This window comes from Acomys minous (genome assembly GCF_964271855.1).
Source record: "Acomys minous genome assembly, chromosome: 6".
Taxonomy (NCBI): domain Eukaryota; kingdom Metazoa; phylum Chordata; class Mammalia; order Rodentia; family Muridae; genus Acomys; species Acomys minous.
In genome coordinates, this window is record NC_140487.1 from 122,624,281 (window position 1) to 122,647,901 (window position 23,621).

General features: G+C 41.7%; 1 protein-coding gene across 11 annotated transcripts in view; it reads right to left on the bottom strand.

Annotated features, from left to right (window-relative positions):
• The window catches only part of KIF1B (kinesin family member 1B), a 140,401-nt gene that overhangs the window by 111,170 nt on the left and 5,610 nt on the right, over positions 1 to 23,621 (bottom strand). For all 11 annotated transcript variants that reach the window (XM_084786694.1, XM_084786690.1, XM_084786692.1 and 8 more), the window contains exon 2: positions 12,816 to 12,995. In XM_084786694.1, the coding sequence (XP_084642820.1) occupies positions 12,816 to 12,921 (106 nt within the window). In that variant the 5' untranslated portion in view covers positions 12,922 to 12,995. The remainder of the gene's footprint in view (positions 1 to 12,815; positions 12,996 to 23,621) is intronic.

Here is a 23,621-nt window from a genome sequence, read left to right on the forward strand (position 1 = left end):
GAGAGTTTTGCCCGCATTTATGTTTATGCACCATTTACATGCCTAGTGGCAAAGGGCAAAAGATGAATGTTGGGTGCTTGGAGCTGGAGTTACAGATGGTAGAAACCACCATGTGGGCACTGGAAATTGAACCCAGAGCCTCTGGAAGTGCTCTTAACCACTGAGCCACCTCAGCAGGCATAACCTTTTTTAGATTGGTTTTCAACTCTGTGTGTGTGTGTGTGTGTGTGTGTGTGTGTGTGTGTGTGTGTGTGTATGTTTGTGGGGGTATATAAAATATGAGTTCAGGTACTTGAATCCAGAGAAGGGTATCTAATTCCCTGCAGCTGGAATTACAGGCAGTTGTGAGCCACCCAAAGTAGACGTTAGGAACCAAACTCAAACCTACAGGAACAGTATGTGTTCTTAATCAATGAGCCCTTCCTATACCTCCTTTTTTAGATTTAGGGTTTGCTTTTCTTTTTCCTTTTTTTTTTGGGGGGGGTTGTTTTTGTTTTTTAAGATGGGGTTTCTTTGTGTAATCTTGGCTGTCCTGGAACTCCCTCTGTAGACCAGGCTAGCCTCCAACTCAGAGATCCTATCCTGCCTCTGCTACCTGAGTGCTGGGATTAAAGGCGTGTGCCAATATTGCTCAGAAATTTAGTTTATTTTTAATATTTTATTCTTTATATTTACGTATGTATTACCTTGAATATTAAATTATGTTCTAATTAAAAACATGTACATATGTATATACATACACACTTGGGGAAATGGTGAGGAACGGGTCTCATAGGCTGACCTAAAAGTTGTGTTCCTTTTACCGCCCTCTCCTGAATGGTTGGTTCAGTCTTATTTCAAGCCTGCTTTCTAAGTCCCCCTTTATAAATCTGAAGCAGCTGCAGCAGCTAAGGCCCTTTACTCAGAGCAAAAGGAACAATTTAGCTCTCATTCATCCACTCCAGAAATGTTTCACACCTTTTGCCTTTGAGTTCAAACCCTTAATTCCTCATGCCACAGTCAACACTGATTAGCTTAAGAAGGCCAGAAAAGAGCCCAGGCAGAGGCAGGCGGATCACTGTGAGTTCGAGGCCAGCCTGGTCTACAGAGTGAGTCCAGAACAGCCAAGGCTACACAGAGAAACCCTGTCTCAAAAAACCAAAAAAATAAATAAATAAGTAAAAGAATACAGTGCTCTGCCTGCATGTACACCTGCAAGCCAGAAGAGGGCATCGGATCACATTATAGATGGTTGTGAGCCACCATGCGGTTGCTGGGAATTGAAAACCTCTGGAAGAGCAGACAGTGCTCTTAATCTCTGAGCCATCTCTCCAGCCCAAGTATGTCTTTTTAAAAAGCTAAATCTTTGAGGGCTGGCAAGATGGCTCATCAGGGAAAGATGCTTGCCATCAAGCCTGACAACTGGGTTTGGTCCCTGAGACCCACACACGGGAAGGAGAGAACTGACTCCCTTACCTCCACAGACACACCATGGGGTACGTGTGCATGCATGTGTTTACACTCACACAATAAACTAAATAAAAATTTTAGTCCCTCCTCCTTCTCTCCTCGCCTGCTTTCCAATTTTGTTTCCACAGCATAAACATATAGAAATGTTTTCATTACTGAACCCTAGAAAACAAGGCAGTTAAAACAAGATTTGTATTTAGAACCCTTTTTTATCTCCAGAGTAAATTTGTTTATCTCATATCTCAAAGTCACTAATGTAGTAATTATACAGTTGTCGACAAACTACTAAGACTCGGCCTACAACTATAATTAACATATCAGTGTGGGAGCACTGTAACTTTATATTAACTTTTCTCAAAAGCGTGTTTGGGATTTTTTTCATGGGATTTTCAAAAAGCATGTTTGGGTTTGTTAAAAATCCTACCGATGGACTAGGCATGGTGACTCATGTCTTTAATCATACCACTCAGGAGGCTGAGGCAGGAGGATCATGAGTTTGAAGATATGTAAGACCCTGCCTCAAAAACACAAAACAAAACAAAAACCCCAGGACTATCAGAGTAGCCTCCTCTGCTGAAAGCATCCTATGTGAAAAATTAAGAAAGAAACTGGCACAAAATAACATTATATAAACCATTTATATTTCAAAATCTAAGGCCATAACATTTTAGAGTCTTTTGGCAATATAGTAAAAAGACAGAAAGCATAAAGTAAATTTGAACAAAGCACATATCTATAAAGTGCTTTACTCATTTTAAATAGCAAACTACATCCTTAACATGATAATAAAAAAGCAGCTGTAAGTATATTATAGATGTTCACAATATACTTAATCCCAAAGAGCTAAATATATATATATATATATATATATATATATATATATATATTTATTTATTTATTTATTTATAAAGAAAAAAATCGCCGGGCGTGGTGGCACACGCCTCTAATCCCAGCACTCGGGAGGCAGAGGCAGGCAGATCGCTGTGGGTTCGAGGCCAGCCTGGTCTACAAAGTGAGTCCAGGACAGCCAAGGCTACACAGAGAAACCCTGTCTCAAAAAACCAAAAAAAAAAAAAAAGAAAAGAAAAGAAAGAAAGAAAAAGAAAAATCTAGGAGCGGTAGCACATCTTTAATCTCAGCATTCCAAAGGCAGAGGTCAAGTGAGTTCTTGGACAGCCAGAGCTACATAAAAAGACTCTGTCTTGAAGGGAAAAAAAAGAAGACAGACAAAAATGGGAAGAAAAGAAAATAAACTATAACTCTTCAGTGGAGAGAGAGAGAGAGAAGAGAGCAACTGAGTGGACAGACAGCTCGGCGGTTAGGAGCACTGACTCCTTCCCAGGACTCCAGGCAGATGGCGAGCGCCCAGGTGACAGCTCACAGCCTCCTCTAACTCTAGCTCAGGGGATCTGGCTGACCTCTCCTCGGACTTCCACAGGCACCAGAAGGACATGTGGTGCAGAGACACACATGCAGGCAAATACATGAAATAATAAAATAACATCTACAACATGCTTGTTTTATAGTATTTTCTAAAAGTCTCAAAGCTGGATATGGTGGCTCATGCCTGTAATGCCATCACTCAGGAAGGGTGAGGCCAGCCCGAACCACACAGTGAGATCCTACATGCCCCACCAAGGACAGAAAGCTTCTCAATGAGCAATTCTGATCTTCCTAAGCAAAATTTGAACAATTTTAAAAAGAGATGAAATTGAGGCCAAGGAGATGGCTGAAAGGACTGACTAGCCACATAACCCTGAGAACCTGAGTTTTGATCCCCAGAGTCAACATAAAAAAGTCAGATGTGGGGTTCAACAGATGGTTTGGCAGTTAGGAGCACTTGCTGCTCAATCATGAGGCCCAGAGTTCAGATCCCAGCACCCATGTTGGCAGCTCCCAGAGATATCACTGCTTCTGCCTCAGCAAGCACCATAAACCCAGACACATGCACCCACATAAACAACCCTCAACGGCCAAAGAGCCTGGTAAACACAGTACAACAGCAGAGTCAAGAGAAATGCCTCAACAAAGTGGGAAGCAGAGAACCAACTCAGGAAGACTGTCCTCCAACTGGCACCATGCAGCATGACTTGCTTACTCAGGCATACTCATACACACTAAACAAGCAGATTAAAAACAAAAAACAAACAACAACCAGAGGATAACCACAAGTTTAAGGCTAGCCTCATCTACAAAGCAAGTTCCAGGCCATCTAGAGTCAAATAGCAAGGCACCCCCCCCCAAAAAAAAACAAAAGAATGAAAAAAGGACAAAGAAAAGGTAAGGAAAAAATAAAGCTCTCTGGAAGGTCTAGATCTCATTCAACCTGAGTAGCCCAAAGACTTGAACTGATGCTTGTGCATTCCTCTATTTTATGATTTCACTTAATAAAGAAAAACACAGGGACGGGGGGCTAGAGACATGGCTCAGAGGTTAAGAGCACTGCTTGCTCTTCCAAAGATCCCGAGTTCAATTCCCAGCAACTGCATGGTGGCTCACAACCATCTATAATGAGGTATGGTACATTCTTCTGGTATACTTAATAAATAAATAAATCTTTAAAAAAAAAAAAACAGCTGGGCATGGTGGCGCACGCCTTTAATCCCAGCACTCGGGAGGCAGAGGCAGGCGGATCACTGTGAGTTTGAGGTCAGCCTGGTCTACAAAGGAGTCCAGGACAGCCAAAGCTACACAGAGAGACCCTGTCTCGAAAAACTTTTTAAAAAATCCACAGGGGGCTGGCTAAGGGGGGTTAAGCAAGCATACTGCTCTTCCAGAGGACCCAAGTTCAGGTCCCAGCACCTTAGTTAGTTAGCCTAGGCTAACACAGAGAAACTCTGTCTCAAAAAGCCAAAATAATAATCATCATCATCATCATCATCATCACCATCATCATCATCATCATCATCTTTGCCAGGAGGTGGTAATCCCAGCACTTGGGAGACAGAGGCAAGTGGAGCTCTGAGTTCAAGGCCACTCTGGTCTATGGAGTGAGTATCAAGACAGGCAGGACTAAACAGAGATAAAAAGAAAAACATCAAGTCAATCTTAACCTAAAGTTATATCCAAATTAGACAAAAATATCATTGAACAGGACAGTAAGACAGTAGCTATCTTGACATGTAGAGCACAGATGACTCTTACAAAGACTGAGGGACCCCAGGGACAGACAGCCAAGTTCTAATTCCAAAATAAACGAGAGCCCAGGCAAGGGAGATAATCCCTGCTTGCCTCAATGACTTTAGTGCAATGAGAAAGTTAAGAAAACCAGCTAGAAGATTATTTTGAGGATTGAATGAATTAAAATGTGTAAGTACCTAAATATGACAGCTTATGTGTTTGCTGTTTTTAATTAGAAATCACACTTTCCACACACCAAAAAAAAAAAAAAAAAGTAAAAAGTAGAGGTTTTGTTTTTCACTGCACCTAATTTACCACAAGGTTTTTCACAGTGAAGAAGCTCTCTGGTATCTGGCCAGAACATGTCTGGGGAAACAATAAGTGTAGTTAAATCATTTCCTCATTGTTCTCTGTTCTGCCAAAACAAAGGGCTTCTGAGACCCCCTTCCCTCTCCCCACCACTCATAAAAGATGTCCTTCCTCTGTGCTTTCTAACAGGCATCACACTACTTCAACTACTTTTATCTCTAAAATAAACTAACAACTCTAAAAGCTTCTGCCTGCTGAAAAACAAAACTCCGGTTTCCTGCTCATACCCACATCATGACTAAACAATACCACTGTGAACAGCGTTTCATCTACTATGATGCTCAAGGCTTGGCTGAGCAATAACCAACAGGAAGCAGCAGACAGCTCCACAGCCTGCTGGCTCCCCCTCCATTTCACACCTCACCAGGTTACCAAAAACAATCACAGCACCATGCTATTGGTGTGGATTTTAAAAATGAACTCTAAAATGGAAAGCAAAAAACAAAGACCAGGTTTCCTAGTAGATCTTATTACTAGGAGGGCACGGGCACACACCTTTAATCCTAGCACTCAAAAAGCAGAGGTAGGCAGATATGTTCCAGGCCAGCCTAGTTTACACAGGGGTTGCAGGCCAGCCAAGGCAAAAAGAGATTTCCATGGAGGTCACAAGCAGCTTGGGGATCCCCTAGATCCACAGTATTGAGTGGTGTGAGCACAGGGAAACAAACCTGGTCCTCTGCACCAGCAACAAGTGCTTAAGTGCTGAGCCACCGCCCCAAGCCCCAGCTGTCTCTTGCTTAGCTGTTCTGGCATGAAAACAATTTAAGCAGTTAAAGCAGCTTATATAAAATATAACAAAAATCAGTTCTTGGGCCAGTGAGAGGCATAGGCACTTGCCACCAAGTCTGATGAACCATGTTTGATCCCCAGAACTCACATAGAGGAAAAAAACAACTCCCAAAAGGTGTACTCTTATCTCCATATGTATACTGTGGCACAAATACTAGTGCCCCACACACACACACTAAACACAACAAACAAATAAATGTAATTTTAAAAAGATGCTGCAATTCTTGAGCCAGCAAGGCAGCTCAGCAGGTATGAGCACTTCTTGAGTAAGCCTGATAACCTGAGCGGGAAGCTCCAGAACCCATGTACGGCAGGAAGGACAAAACTGACTCATGTTGTTCTCCACATGTACACCACAGCACAGCACACATGTATCTCACACACACACACACACACACACACACACACACACACACACGGGGGGGGGGGGGGGATGTTTTAATAAATGGATGAATGAAAATACACAGTTCCAAATACACACAAAAAAAGTCCCATCCAAGTTCAGCACAACTATTTTTTACTTTAAATTTATATCCCTGGCTAGCAAATTGTTCAACCAGAAAAAAAAAAAAGCTGAGTGCTGGGCCTGATGAATTCAATCCCTGGAATCCACAAAGTAGAAAGAGAAATGGCTTTCACAAGTCATCCTCTGACATCCACAAAATGCATGCAAGCACCCATAGACATACACACACACAAATAAAATAAATACAAAAGAATTAAACTTAAACTCTGACAAAAAATAACTTTGGTACTAAGATTAACCACAAAAATAATTTTCAAATATCATCCTAGAAGTATACGTCATTCTAGCTGATCCAACAGAAGGTCGGAAAGACACTTGCGACACCTTTTCCCCCTGTTTACTGATTCTGGAAACTGATGCCTACGTCCCACACATGGTAAGCAGTGGCTGTATCATCGAGCTACCTCAAACTCAGCAACTCCATTTAACAAAGGAGGACCCTAAGACTCAAGAGTCGGAAACAAAAGATGACAAAGGAAACACAGACCAAAAGGGCAAAAGGCCAGGCATGGTGGCACACGCCTTTAATCCCAGCACTCGGGCTGGCAGATCGCTGTGAGTTTGAGGCCAGCCTGGTCTACAAAGCGAGTCCAGGACAGTCAAGGCTACACAGAGAGTCCCTGTCTGAAAAACCAAACCAAACCAAAACAAAACAAAACAAAAAACAAACAAACAAACAAAAAAAAAAGGACAAAAGGACAAAAAGACACTAACTACTGAAATCATATAGGCTAAGCGCTCCAAGCACATGGCCTACTTCTGGGTTATCCCACTAGCTCTGCAATCACCACCGTGCTGTGTTTTGTTTTGTGACAGGTTCTCACTATGCAGCTGTGACTGGCCTCACTCATTAAGTCCCCCAGCCTGACTGGAAAATCCTGATCTCCTGCCTCACCCTTTCCTAAGTGTTGGCATTAGAGGTCTAAACCTAGATGAAATCATGGTCTTGAAGAATATTCAAAAAATGGAGAAGCATGTGGGAGGCAGAGGCAGGCAGATCTCTGTGAGTTCGAGGCCAGCCTGGTCTACGAGCGAGTTCCAGGCCAGCCAACTCGACACAGAGAAACCTCCCACCCCTTCCCCTGGCCCCCTCCCCCCACCAAAGGAAGGAAGGAAGGAAGGAAGAAAGAAAGAAAGAAAGAAAGAAAGAAAGAAAGAAAGAAAGAAAGAAAGGGGAAGATACAATGCATACGAAACACAACCTCAGAACTCCTCCAATAGAAGTGAAGAAGATCATCACAGCCAGATTAAAGACTCCTGAAAGAGTAAACTGCTGAGAAATAGATAAACAGGGCTAGCTAGCTGCTCAGTGGGTAAAAGCATGTGCCCTGAAGCCTGATGACCCAAGTTTGATCCATGGAGCACACAAGGTAGAAAGAATGAATCACCTCCCTAAGTTGTCCTTTGGCCTCCACACATACAGATAAATAATATATATGGATAAACACCCACAATATTTATAGAATAATATATATGGATAAATAATCACAATATCTATAAAATATTCTAACACTACCCAGTATTTTCCTAATATAAAGAAAACAATTACAACACTGACAACAATTACTGCTGCAAAAATGACAGTTAAATCGAAAGAACCCTTTTTTGTTTATAGAAGCAGCCAGAAGATACATCATCTCTCTCTCCCACAATGCAGTGCTATAAATAGAACTCCAGAGCAGGAACTTCTAAATAAACACAAGATAGACCACACACGACCAAAACACAGGCTTCAGCACCAATATCCCAACAAATTACATTCATAAAGCCAACTAAACCTTGGAAACAAGGTAGATAAACAGAAACAGAATACAAAAGAAATACTTATTAGTTTACCAAAACCAGTATTATTTTTATCACATACAAATATTTCTCAACATGATATACCCAAGTAATCAAAAACATTAAGACATTTTCAGCAAAATGGAAAGTACCTTATATACTGGACAGAGCGATGCATGCCTCGAACTCTAGCCTTGAGGAGGTGGAACAGACCATCATCCCCTACCACACAGTGAGTTAGAGGGCAGCCTGGGCTACAAGAGACACTGCCTTAAAACTAAAGTAAAGACGGAAAGGAGGGAGGGGGAAGGGGGGAAGGGTTATTCCTGATATCTTGTCTATAAAGGAGAACATAATCTAATCTTTGTGATCCTGAACTTTAACCTAGAAGGAAAAAGCAACATAAATATAGGGGCACAGGGCCAGCAAGATGGCTCCGTGAGCACCAGCGCTTGCCACAGAAGCCTGGGGGCCACAGCTCAACCTCCAGAACCCACAAAAAAGTGAAAGGAAAAAGAATCAAAAGATGAGAGTAAGCTGTCCTCTGACCTCCACACCCACATTTGTTACACACACAAAGAAAGAAAGGAAAGAAGGATAGATAAACAATGTCTGCAAGTAAATAAAGAAATAACGGCTGGAGAGATGGCTCAGAGGTTAAGAGCACTGGCTTCTCTTCCAAAGGTCCTGAGTTCAATTCCCAGCAACCACATGGTGGCAGCTCACAACCATCTGTAATGTGATCTGGTGCCCAATTCTGGCATGCAGGTGTTACATGCAGGCAGAACACTGTATACTACATAAATAAATATTAAAAAGAAAAAAAGGAAGAAAAAAACTGGAAGGACTGAAGAAAGGCCAGAGTGGGAAAAGCCTACCAGAAAGTCAATAACCAACACGTAAGCCTGCATCAAAGACAAGTGGCCTTGAAGATCTCAATCTTTCCCAATCTTGACACTACTGAGAAAATAGAAGGCTACTGACAGTGCAGAACAGGATCTGGACACTCCATTGCTTTTGTGAAACATTTAATCAAGGAGACATATGGCTTTAGAAGTAAAGATTCCCAGCCAGGCTCCCTGGCACACACCTTTAGTCCCAGCACTTGGGAGGCAGAGGCAGGAAGATCTCTGTGAGTTCGAGGCCAGCCTGGTCTACAAAGTGAGTTCAGGACAGCCAAGGCTACACAGACAAACTCTGTCTTGGACCCCCCCCCCAAAAAAAGAAGAAAAAGTAAAGATTCCCATCTCTTAAAAAGAAAGGAGCAAAAATGTGGCAGGAATTTTTCAGAAAGATAGGCTATGGGGGGTAAGACTAGGCTTTGGACAGACATGCCCTAATTTCTGCTGTGCCAATCTCTTTTACATGACTGATTAAGATTAGTTTATAATCGAAAAAAATCATACAAATGAAAAGAGCATTCCTTCCTGCCATATGTAGTGGCTCTCAATTTTAATGTCAACACTCAAGAGACTGAAGTAGAAAAGTCATGGGTATGAGACCAGCCTAGGCTACAGCGTGAGGCCTGTCTCAGAACTGCAAAACAATACAAGCATTCTTTTCTACACCAAACCTCAAATCCCCACACTGGTCATACCCATATTTTCAATCAGTAGACATGGAACATTCTCTTTGCCTGCTGTGATGTGCATTATCTGGTTTAGAAATGCATATCTGTGGATGGGAAAGCTTTTAAAAAAATGTAATGTAAGCAATCAAGAAAAAATACTTAGGGGCTGGAGAGATGGCCCAGAGGTTAAGAGCATTGTCTGTTCTTCCTAAGGTCCTGAGTTCAATTCCCAGCAATCACATGGTGGCTTATAACCATCTACAATGGGTTCTGGTGTGCAGGCACACATTTGGGCAGAATACTGTATAAGTGATAAATAAATAAATCTTAAAAAAAAAAAGAAAAAGAAAAAATACTTCCATTCCACTGAGCTTACGCATTAAAGAATAAAAATTTTAAGATTCTAGGCAAAGGAAGACTGATAAAGAAGCAGATTTATCCAAGAGCAAGACAGAATTCTATAAAAGACAAAGCAAAATACTAAAATTCCACCTTACACCCTGTGAGAAAACCAGCTCTACCTACCTCCTCTTTCAGGGGATGTGTCTCCAACATACACACATAATTAAGCATGAATGTCAATTAAATCATTACTTTTGAACCCATTTTCCTCTTTACTAAATAATTAGATGAACAAAAAAAATGCTTCTAAAGTGGAAGAAACATGGGATATAAATAGTTATTACTGAGCAAAGCCATTTTTCTGTGTTCAGGGTTCTAAAATATTTAAGGCAGTAATATTTGTCATGCCAGAAAATGCTTCCTGAGACCACAGGGCACTTAAATAAAAAGGCTGCTTGTTACTACTAAGCTTTCAAATTTTGCATATTCCCCAAAACAGTCTTTATGCTTTCCTACTTTTTGTAAAAATCATTATAGAACCAACATTCCACACTCCACTTATAGCCCTGTGATCAACAGGCAGGCCAGTCTACCAGCATAGCAGCCTTTTAGTAGAGCACACATAAGCTTATCCTTTTTTTTTTTTTTTTAAACAATGCTACATTTAAAAATGCATGTCCTCAACTGGGTGGTGATAGCACACACCTTTAATCTCAGCATTATGAAGGAAGAGGCAGGCAGATCTCTGAGTTTGAGGCCAGCCTAGTCTACAGAGTGAGTTCCAGAACAGCCAAGGCTACACAGAGAGACCCTGACTCAAAAAAACAAAACAAAACCAACAAACTGCATGTACTCTTTCAACCTGAGACTAGCTTTTTAACTTTTGAGGGATTCTTTGCAAATTTCGTATCATGCACCCTAATCTCGCTCCTCTCCCTGTGCCTTTGTATCTGCCCTCTGCCCTTGCAACCTCCTGCCCAAAACAAAATAAAAAATAAAAATAGAAAAAAGAATCTTGCTGTAGAGCCTGCACTGTGTCAGTTTATCACAAAGTATAGCCTTCTGTCCACACAACTCTACTTGAAAATGTTCACTGTAATGAGTTATTGGTCTGGTTTGAGGCTTCTGGTTTCTGTTTTTTTAATAAGAACACTTGCTGTTCTTGCAGAAGACCCAGGTTTGGATCCCAGCACCCATGTAATGGCTCACAACCACCTCTAACTCCAGTTTCAGGAGATCAAAAACCCTCTTCTGCTCTCCTCAGGCACCGGGTATTACATAGTACACTCACATATACACAGGCACAACACTCAAGAGTCATACACAAATAAGACGTCTTAGCCAAGCATGGTGGCGCACGCCTTTAATCCCAGCACTCGAGAGGCAGGTGGATCACTGTGAGTTTGAGGCTAGCCTGGTCTACAAAGTCTAGGATAGCCAAGGCTATACAGAGAAACCCTGTCTTGAAAAACAAACAAACAAACAAACAAAAAAGACATCTTTTTAAAAAATAGCTTTAATCTATTTATTCCTCAAGCACATCATACACCTGTCTTATTACTGAATTTGCTCTTTCCCAAACCTACATTTACAGTTTTTGTCTTGGGGGGGGGGGGGGGAGGCGGAGAGACAGAGAGAGAGACAGAGAGAGAACACAGCATGTGTATGCATGTATGTAGAGACCAGAGGTCAATCTCAGATGTTATTCCTTAGGAAACCATGACCTCGTTTATTAAGACAGGGCTGTCAGTTGGCCTGGAACCTGCACAGTAGCCTAGGCTGGCCAGCTAGCCAGTGGGCCCCCAGATATCTGCTTGTCCTCAACCTCCCCAGCAATGTAATTACACACTCAGATTCTTAAATCTAGGGAGCACACTCAGGTCCTCATGCTTGCACAGTGACCACTTTACTCACTGAGCTAACACTCAAGCTCTAATTTTTATTAGGCAGGAGGATCTCTTGGATGTTCCAGGCCAGCCTAGTGTACAAAGCAAGTCTATGACAGCCAGGCCTACACACAGAGAAATCCTGTCTCGAAAAAGAAAAAAACAAACAAAAAACAAAGCATGGACTAAAAGATGGTAGTGTCTACTTCTATTTAAAATAATGTTTTGCCTTTAGACCAATATAAAATAATTTAGTAATATAAGTGCTTAAGGTTTTTTTTTTTCTTTTCTCTTTTGTTTGTTTGAGACAGGGTTTCTCTGTGTAGCCTTGGCTATCCTGGAACTCACAGAGATCCATCTGCCTCTGCTTTCCTAATGCTAGGATTAAAGGGGTGCACCACCACACCCAGCAAAATTTCTTTCTTTCTTTCTTTCTTTTAATTTCTATTTTGTTGTTTTGTTTTTTGTTTTTCAGACAGGGTTTCTTTTATAGTCCTGGATGACCTAAACTCACTTTGTAGACCGGGCTGGCCTTCAACTCACAGAGATCCGCCTGCCTCTGCCTCCCAAGTGCTAGGATTAAAGGTGTGTTGTCACCACCACCACCAGGCCAAGAAAATAAGTTTTAAGAACATCTTAGCAAGTTCCAATTGTATTTAATAAAAGAAAGAAAATATTGGGAGGCTTTAAAGTTATATTTTATATCAGAATTTAGCAAAAATTACTGTTTATACCTTTCTTGTCACAGAACCTAAGTCTGATAAGTAAGCACCAACACTTCAGCTATTCAGGCTCTCTCCATTACAAAGAATGAAACAAACAGTCCATAGTTAAGTCCTGCAGCAAACAGTCCTAAGGGGAAGGCATTCAATAGATCACTCTCAATGGCAAAGTGTGAGGACACAGATGTTCATTTCCTCTGATCACAGTGAGGAGAAAGGGAAGGTGAGAGATGCGCGGACGGAAAGCTGCTTGTACTCACTGGTCGAGTTGCCTTGCATCTGAATGATGCACTTGGACTCCTTGCTCGTCTCTCGAGAATTGAAGGGCCTCACTCGAACAGCCACCTTCACTGAGGCTCCCGACATTCTGATGGCCTTATAATGTATATGCAGTCCAGAGATAAAAGTCAAGTCTTCTTTTGAAGTTATGTTCAAGGTTCCTTTAAAAGAGAAACACGGTACACAAGGTCGTCAGAATCAAGGGACACAAGTGCTGACTCAAAGAAGCTACTGTTTCAGTTTATTTCCAAAAGCCTATCCCAACATTCCCAACAGTATTTACCAGACAATAGAAATGGAAATTCCTTTTCCCATCCCATCATCTCTTTTTTGGAATCTAAAGCCTCTAACTGATTAATTAAAAATAACCTGCAAAATAACAGCCATCAATCTTTTGTGTGTCTTCTGGTCAATCTCCAATAAAATATATATTTTTTTTAAATCTGCTTGTCAAATTTCTTTTTTGTTTGGTTTGGTTTGGTTTTTTTTGGAGGGGGAGGGCGGATTTTTGAAACAGGGTTTCTCTGTGTAACAGCCCTGGCTGTCCTGGACTCGGCTTTGCAGACCAGGCTGGCCTGAAACTCAGAGATCCGCCTGCCTCTGCCTCCCAAATGCTGGGATTAAAGGTGTGCGCCACCACACCTAGCCCTCATCAAATTTCTTAAAACTATGTTTCCATCTGAAAACCTTTTATTTGTTTGTCTGGTTTTTGTTTTGTTTTGTTTTTTGGGAGGGGTTGCTGTTTGTTTATTTTCGAGACAGAGTTTCTCTGTGTAGCCCTGCTTGGCCTCAAATTCAGAGATTAGCCTGCCACTGCCAGTGCTGGGATTAAAGCAGGACAAATTTTGGGTCAAAGACCTTATACGTGGGTCCTGAACTAGACAGGGTTTCTCTGTGTAGCTATGGCTGTCCTAGACTCCCTTTGTAGACCACTATAGACCAGGCTGGCCTCGAGATCTGCCTGTCTCTGCCTCCTGAGTGCTGGGATTAAATGTGTGTGCCACCACAGGAGGCTGGGTCCTGAACTTTAAATACAGGAGCTGAGCCAGGCGGTGGTGGAGCACGCCTTTAATCCCAGCACTTGGGAGGCAGAGGGCAGGTGGATCACTGTGAGTTCAAGAAGGTGGGCGGATCACTGTAAGTTCGAGGCCAGCCTGGTCTACAAAGCAAGTCCAGGACAGCCAAGGCTACACAGAGAAACACTGTCTCAAAAAAAACAAAAAACAAAAAACCCCTAAATAAATAAATACAAGAGCTGGGGCTGGAAAGATGACTCAGAGGTTAAGAGCACTGACTGCTCTTTCAGAGGTCCTGAGTTCAATTCCCAGCAACCACATGGTGGCTCACAACCATCTATAATGTGATCTGATGTGCTTGTCTGGCCTGCAAGTGTACACGCAGACAGACAGAGCAATGTATACGTAAATAAATCTTTAAAAATAAATAAATAAATACAGGAGCTGTGTTGAAGATGTATCAGGTGGGGACTGGACCCCATAAAACTCTGCATTTTGATCAGTTTTGGTTTTATGTATCGGTCTCCATCTGTTGTAAAGAGAAGTTTCCTTGATGAAGGGTGAGGACTACACTTATCTGTGGGTATAAGAGGAAATATTTAGGGCTGGAGAGGTGGCTCAGAGGTTAAGAGCACTGACTGCTCTTCCAGAGGTCCTAAGTTCAATTCCCAACAACCACATGGTGGCTCACAACCATCTATACTGAGATCTAGTGTCCTCTTCTGGCCTGCAGGTGTACATGCAGGCAGAGCACTGTATACACTTAAAAAAAAAGAGTAAATATTTAGAATGTAACTAAGGATTATATTGGTTTAGTAAAGTGGCAGTTATAGGTTCTGCCAAGACCTATGACTTCACTAGCCTGAGGTTGGGCTGACTACATTTCTAGTACCAGGCAAGATTTCCTTCTTCGTGTTGTTTTGTGTAGCCCCGGCTGTCCTGGAACTCACAGAAATTTGCCTGCCTCTGCCTTCTGAGTGATGGGATTAAGGCTGGCACGTACCACTACACCATCTTACAGTTTAGCAGGCCCTAAACCCAGTCCCAAGGATGCACCTGTCTCTACCTTCCCAACACCAGAACTTGAAACACATGGCACTCAGGGTTTTTTGTTTTGTTTTGTTTTCGAGACAGGGTTTCTCTGTGTAGCCTTGGCTGTCCTGGACTTGCATTGTAGACCAGGCTGGCCTGGAACTCACAGGGATCCACCTGCCTTTGCCTCCTGAGTGCTGGGATTAAAGGCGTGCACCACTGCCCGGCTTTTGTTTTTTAACATGGGTTTTGGAGATGAAATTCCGTCCCTCAGCACTTTACTGACTGAGCTATTTCTCTAGCCCTAGCTGGTCTGAAACTCATTATGTAGACACAGCTGGCTTCAAACTCACAGAGACTGCCTGTCTCTGCCTCAAACATGCTAGAATTAAAAGCATGTGCCGCCACACCTGGCTACTCTTATTTTCTTTTTTATTTTTTCTTTTCATGAGACAGGGTTTCTCTGTGTAAGCTTGGCTGGCCTCAAACTCACAGTCATCTGCCTTCCTCTGACTCAGTACTGCTGGAAATAAAGGCATGCGCCACCACACCCAGCTTACTCTTATTTTCTTAATAACATCATCACTATTTGACATTTTTCTTTTTGGGGAAGTGTCTTCTTTCACACCAGTTCAGATTGCTTAGAGATTTCCTGTCATATGTATTAGTACCTAGAACAGTATCTGGTTCAAGACCTCGGTATCCATTAAAGGAATGAATTAATGAGCTTTATTTCCCTGGTTGTGGAAAAAAAAGTCCTTGTTAGATTAAGTGATTTTTTTCAAATTATTGCAGTATTTTGATATTAATCTTTTAATACATATGTGCTACAATTTTTTCCAATCTGTTTTTTATTTTATTTTATAGTAACCAAAAGTTCTTAATGTCAAATAGTTTTGTGGCCACATTTATCAAATGAAAGCTTAACTTTCCCAATTAATGTTGCATATGCTATAGTCACTAGGTTAGTACTACACACACACACACACACACACACACACACACACACACACACACAAAGAATGTGGCATTGAGAAAAAAGCTACATATAAAAACATAGCTGAATATGGGTATGGTAGCACATGTCTGTAACTACATACACAACAAGCTAGGCCATGAGGTTTTCTAGTTCAACACCAGCCTAAACTTGATTCAATAAAACGTTGTCTCATAATAAAATTTTTTAAAAGGGCTGAGATATACCTCAATGGTCCTAAATAAACTCACTGGGTAGATGGATGGATGGATGGATGGATGCATGTATGCATGCATAAATACATTCATTCATACATACATACATACATACATACGTACATTCATACATACATACATACATACATACATAGTGAAGGTAGAGGGAAAGAAAAGAAGAAAAAGACCAACGCCATCAATGTTTCAACTCCCCTAGAGCTTTGATATGTAACTATCACTTTAACTCTTATGATATCCAAAACTCAGTTATCTCCCAAATCTGTCAATTCTCCCACCCTCCCCTTCACCCTAGTTTTTGGAAATAAGGTCTCACTGTGTAGCCAAGGCTGGATTTGACCTGTCCATCCTCCTCTGCCTCAACCTCCTAAATGCTGGGTTTCCAGCTCCCCCTTACCTCTCATTCTCACATCCGTACTCTAACCCAAGCCTAGGATTCTCGAAAGAAATGAACTGTTCTTTGGATTCTCAGTTTTGATCCAATAGTCCTTTAGCAGGGTTGTACCAAACAGGACTGAAAAGCAGTAAGCCAAGGATGGCCACAGGCCAGTGTTCAACAGTTTTAAGGCAGGCACCAAGTACTGGGTTTTGTTTGAATGTTTTTACTACATTTTATTTATTTTGTGTGTCAGAGAACAATTTGTGGGAGATGGTTCACTCCATCTACCCTGTGGCTCCTGAGAACGGGACTCGGGTTAAAAGACACCTTTACCTGCTGAACCATCTCCCTCCTCTAAGCCAAAACTCTGTTTCAAGATTAAGCTTCACGCAGAACCCAGAGGAAGATGGAAGCCCTGCTCTATCGCATCCCCTGAGACAGTACCTACAGAGCGGGGACCTCACTGTTTGTCAGCTAGGCTGGCAGGCCTGGGAGCCCCGACAATCCTCCCGTGTCCTCACCCTTCCCTTGCAGCAGCAGTCACTGCGTGTGAGGCCATGACCTTTGGCAGGGCTGCCACGGACCTGAACTCAGGCACTCGGGCTTATGCAGCAGGAGTCCAGCCCCAAACAGGCCAGCCTTCCTAAGCTATGACTTCATGTCACTCTCTTTTCTAAGACTCTAAGACCAAAGGCAAAGATGCAAGTTCTAGCCAAACTCCTTCACTCGCCCACACTCACACACGTTCACAGTTCCTCACTATGACTCCTTACAGTAGACTCGACGACTTCAGAAGCCAATGGTGTTTCCTAAGCATCTACAGCTTCAAACACAGTGAGAACACTGTGGTCACTTTACAGGACTGCACTCTATCCATACTGTTCTATAATAGCTCCTCAAAGGGAATGTCCCTTCAAAAGTCACTTTGAACTTGGGCTGGGCCAAGGGTTAATATCAACACAACCCTAAGCAAAACATTTTAGTGAATCCAAATCAAACATCTGTCAACGATGACTAAGGACATATCAAAGGATATAGATGTCCATTTTTTTAAAGTTCCCACCTTTTAAGGTGGAGTAATTACAGAAAAGGAAAAACAAACAAACAAAAACAAAATAGCCAGACATTGGTAGTATATGTCTATAATGCCAGCACTTGGGAGACTGAAGGCAAGAGGACCAAAAAGTTCAAGGTGATCCTCAGCTATGTAGGAGGCTGAAGTCTTAGTGTCAGTCTCTGTCTGTCTGTCTGTCTGTCTCTCTCTCTCTCTCTGTCTGTCTCTGTCTCTCTTTCTCTGTGTGTCTGTCTCTGTCTGTCTGTCTGTCTCTCTCTCTCTCTCTCTCTGTGTCTGTCTCTGTCTGTCTCTGTCTCTCTCTCTCTCTGTGTCTCTCTCTCTCTCTCTGTGTCTGTCTCTCTCTCTGTCTCTCTCTCTCTCTGTCTCTGTCTGTCTGTCTCTCTCTCTCTCTCTCCTTACCTTCCTCCTTCCCTCCTCTACACACACACACACACACACACACACACACACACACACAACTTGAAAAACATCAAATGTATAGTCAAATTTAAAAAAACAGTGTATCTTGTATAAAATATTCCAAGAAAATGAAATAGTTGATACAGGTAAATTCTTCTTTACAAAAAAGACTAATAAACACAGAAGAAGTTAGAATGTTTCTTCTTTCCAACCGTGATAACATAAAGGCTTTTCTGACACACTGTGCTTAACACACTGAATAAAAGGATGGTTGGTAGAGAAATATTCCAGATTCAGATTAAGATGAACAACAATTCATTTGTTCCTGATGTCCTACAAAGGAAATGCACAGCACCATCTACCTAGTACCTAGTAAGTGTTCCTGCCCTTAAAGGAAAGGTGAGTAGAATCAAGCCTTAGATTCACCTTTTTGCAAGACACAGAAAGTAAAGAGAATCTGGATAACACAAAGATGTTATCCAAGGCCAGAATACGGGAAGAAACACTCAACAAGTCACCAACTTCTTCAAATAGCAAAACTAGGGAGAAGGAGGTTATCAAAGAGACACCATTTATTAACCAAACGCAATGATTTTTTCAGTCAAGAAAAGCTGTAAAAACATATGTGTGTATACACACACAAACACACATTTGTTTGTTTTGTTTTTTGAGACAGGGTTTCTCTGTGTAGCCCTGACTGTCCTGGACTAGCTTTGTAAACCAGGTGGCCTTGAACTCACAGAAATCTAACTGCCTCTGCCTCTCAAGTGCTAGGATTACAGGCCTATGCTACCACACCCAGCTTAAAAAACATATTTTTTAAGATAGAAAAAATAAGATTGCTAAAATGTTGGTAGTTATTTTCAATATTTAAATTAAGGGGGTTTTTTTTGGGGGGGGTTCAGTTTTTCTTTTTCTGTTCTACCCAGGGTCTAGTAAATTACTCAAAGCTTCACACTTAGAAATAAAACAGCAAACACTGAGTCTTCTTTACTTGGCTTTTGACGTGGAAGACTTGCAACCATGAAGTAAAACATGAGTATCTCTAGCATCCTCACACAGTCGTGATGTGAGAGGCTTAGCTGCTTTCCCAGCTGCTCTGCCAGCATTTCATTTAGCCTCACACAAACAGGGCCAAAATATCTCCCACCTCAATACGAGCATGCTTCCTCTATCTGATCAGTCACCAAATTGTGTAGCTTCCAGCTAAAAGTTCTCTTTCTATTCCTACCATAGCCCTGTTAGTTAATCTCCAAATTCCTTTCTAATTAATAAAAGCTAATGGCCATATTTATATCCCCCATTTATATCCCTCCCTCTCTCCTTCAAACCTCTGGTTTTCCTGCTCCAACCTCCTAAGAATTCAGATTGCAGGTACATCCACCACACCTCTATGAGGTGGATCAAATCCAGGGCTTCATGCATGCTAGGCAAGCACTTTACCAACTAAACTACATCCCCATCCAATAACATAGACATTTAATTTTATTTTCCCACAAAATGCAATGAGTGAAAAAAAAAAAGCACAAACTTTCCCACAGCATGAACATGTAAAAATATATAAAATAATATGCTTTTAAATTCAACTCTGTAGTAAAATCAGAACATCTTCACAAATGAGTTAAAATTTTATACAGTAATTTAAATTACAGTTTAGTGAGCTGTAAAAAGTTACTATGTAAACGACCTACAACTATAGTCTTCTGTAACAGATGTCTATCAGAGATCTACAACTTCAAAACTTGCCAAGTATGATGGCCCACAGCTTGAATCCCAGCACTCAAGGAGCACTCAGGAGTCGGGAGGCAGGGGCAGACAGATCTGTATGATCTGGTCTACATAGGCAGTTTTCAGCCAGCCAAGACTACATAGTGAGACCTTTTCTCAAAAACAGAACAAGGTTCTGTCCCAGAGCCAGGAGGCAGAGACAGAAGGATGTGTGGGGCTTGCTGGCTGGCCAACCAACTCATCATAAATGATGATGACCCTGTCTCAAAACACAATGGATGACTTCTGAGAAACCACTCCTAAGGTTGCCCCCGGTCTCCGCATATGTGCACACACTTGCACACAACACACAAGAAAAGTACACAGACAGGTAACAAACTGTACTCTCAATCACTTACATGCCCCAGTTCTAGACTGCTTTACTGACTAGTTTTCTTTTCTGATGGCATAGTTAGAAGCATTAAGAAAGGAGAATGTGCCGGGCAGTGGTGGCACACACCTTTAAATCCAGCACTCGGGAGGCAGGCGCAGGCGGATCCCTGTGAGTTTGAGGCCAGCCTGGGCTACAAAGCGAGTCTAGGACAGCCAAGGCTACGCAGAGAAACCCTGTATTGAAAAAAAAAATTCCTTGATGTCAATTTGTTGCTCTATAAAATTAGGCTAATAATAATTTCTTTTTGAAATACAAATTACCTTAGGGGGCTAGAGAGATGACTCAGTGGTTAAGAGCACCACCTGCTCTTCAAGAGGTCTTGAGTTCAATTCCCAACAACCACATGGTGGCTCACAACCATATATAATGAGATCTGCTGCCCTCTTCTATAAAGCACTCATATGCAATAAATAAATTAAATAAATCTAAAACAAACAAACAAACAAAAAAAGAACAAATTACCTTAGTATAATGAACTCAAAAACTAGATTAAGGTAGCTACTGAAACAAGCACCTGCCCGATCCCAAACTTCACGCATCTCAGTGAACTTCTTTTTAAAACTTGTTTTTCAAGCCAGTTTCTCTGTTTAACAGAGCCTTGGCTGTCCTGGACTGCTTTGTAGACCAGGCTGGCCTTGAACTCCGAGATCCGGCCACCTCTGCCTCCTGAGCACTGGGATTAAAAGGCATTCGCTACCACACCTGGCTTCAAAAAATTTTTTAAGACTTACTTATTTTATAATTTTATGTGTATGTATATGCACCATGTCCTCCTACCTCTGCAACATGAAAGAGAGACAGACAGAAAAAGACAGAAAGAGAAAGACAGAGAGACCAAAAGGGAGAGGTAGGGGTATGAAGGGGGGGGGGTGTTCTTGATCTTTGATCCTACAGTCACTGTGTGGAAGTCAAAACAGAGCACATGTCAGGAATGCTGCTTTTTGCATCCTAACTCAATGCCAAGAATCAGACTACACAGGAATAGACTCTGACAGATCAAATTTTCAATTTCCAATGTGGCTGAACAAGCCAACTGTTTTCTTTTAACCACTGTCTAAAATAACTTGGTACAATTTTTAGATTTACCAGGCATATGTCCTTCCTGCCTCTGCAACGATGAAGTCAAGAATCCTCCTTTGCACTGTGGGCATGGTTTGTTGGCTCGTTGGTTTGTCTTTTCTCAGAAATCAAGAAATGCTTCATGAAAGTTTGGAGTTGGAGTTGCAGCCAATTGTATGCAGAGTGCTTGTCTAATATGCACAAAGCCCTGATGCTGTCCCCAGTCCGGGGCTCTAAGGGAGGAAGCCATGGATTGGAAGAAAATAGTCCCTATGTTTCATCAGCTTGAAACAAAGTATTCTGAATGGAAATGATTATTTTTTTCATTGAAAACATTTTAGTTATAATACTATATTCCCAGCTTGAAAAGCAAGTGGATTTAAGGTTCTTTAAAAGCATTTTATATTTTTATTTGTATGTTTATGTGTGTGTTTATGGGAATATGTGAATATGAGTTCAGGTACTTGAGTCCAGAAAAGGGTGTCTGATCCCCTGTAGCTGGAATTACAGCAGTTGTCAGCCACCCAAAGTAGGTACTAGGAACCAAACTCAAAACCTCTGCAAGAGCCCTGCCCATGCCTCCCTTTTTATATTTAGTTTACTTTTTAGTATGATGCTCTTTATATTTGTAGGTATGTATGGCATGGTCAGAGGACAACTTGCAGAAGTGAAGGCTGAGAATCAAACTCAGGTCATCAGGCTTAGTGGCAAGCGCACTCACCCACTGAGCCATCTGGCCAGTCTGTAGGTTAGCTTTTTAAAGGATTTCTTGTTTGCTTGCTTGTTTTTTTCAAGACAGAGTCTCTGGCTGTCCTGGAACTAACTACACAGACCTCACAGGAGATCTGCCTCAATCTCCCACGCGCTGGGATTAAAGGTGCGTGCTGCTACAAGGGCTTTAAAAGGATCTTCCTTTTATATTGGAAACACCAAGATGCCTGAAAACATTTCCCTTAGACCATCTCTAGAGTTTTAATTTGTAGCTGGGCACACTGGTGCATGACTTTAGTTTTTGTTTTTTGGTTTTGGTTTATGTTTTTGTTTTTTGTTTTTGTTTTTGTTTTGAGACAAGGCGTGTGCCACCACTGCCCAGCCTGGTGCATGACTTTAATCCCAGCACTCAGGGAAGCTGAGGCAGGCAGATCTCTGTGAGTTCAAAGCCAGCCTGGTCTACAAAGTGAGTCTACAAGACCATACAGAGAAACTGTCTCAAAAAACAAAACAAAACGAAAAGCAAAAAACAAAAAAAAAATTTATTTATTTATTTACTTATTTATTTAGACAGTTCTATGAGATACAGGTTTACCTCCTCCTGCCTCCATCTACTGAGTGCTGGGTTTATAGGCATGCACTACCACACCTGATTCATTTAGAATTTAGCATCAGGAAAAGTTTCTCTTGACAAGCCATTAACTTTTCTTTTGCCAGATTAAAAACTTTATGATTTTTCTTTTCCTTTTTGCTTTGATTTCTAAGTGCCTCACAACTAAACATAACCACACTGGTCGAGGCAAGCTGTATATTTAGTTATCCCTCTGAACACAGATTTTTGTTTACTTATGTTTTTACATCTTTCTTACGTATGTGAAGCTTATAGTAATTTGCTCAAATGCTTTCCAGAGGCAATATTACAAACTATAATAAACAAAAATTCTCATAGTGGCTTCTTTGACTATTTACTTTAACTGGAATATATGTCATACAGTTCAAATGCTAGGTTTTTGGGGGGTTTGGTTGGTTGCTTGGTTGGTTTTTCAAGACAGGTTTCACTGTGCAGCCTTGGCTGTCCTGGACTCACTTTGCAGACCAGGCTGGCCTCTAACTCACAGAGATCCGCCTGCCTCTGCATCCCCAGTGCTGGAGATTAAAGGCGTGCGCCACCACGCCTGGCTTCAAGTGCTAGATCTTTAAACCAAAAGCAAACAACAAAGCAAGCCTTTAAAAGTTACACGAAACTCTGTGTTCAATGAACTTGATAGCTGTGTTAAGTGTACAGGAACACAGGAGACTAAAAACAGCCCCCCAAGACAAAAGTAGATAAAAGTTCAAGGATAGAGCAAGTTAAGTGAGAGATACTTCCAGAGTAGTGGTGTAAAATGTGCATGCTGCTGCTCCCCCTTCACCTAGCAAGAAAGGCTGGAAACCTGCGTAAGAACAGTATCAGAGAAGTAAGCGACACAACAGCCACTCGTGCTGGGGTGGCAAGGAGTGAAAATGCCAATACCCATCATGACTGTAGTAAGAGAAAAGGGTTGGAGATTAAGAAGAGATTTTTCTCCCCTCACCACCTTAGTTTTTAGTAGAATAGACTTGCACTTTTGTATACATATTATAGGAAATCCCTGTCTTGAATGAACTTTCATTCTGTTGGGGGAAAGAGGCATTAAAAGCAGTGAGCTAGAGCCAGGTGTGGTAGCGCACGCCTTTAATCCCAGCACTCAGGAGGCAGAGGCAGGT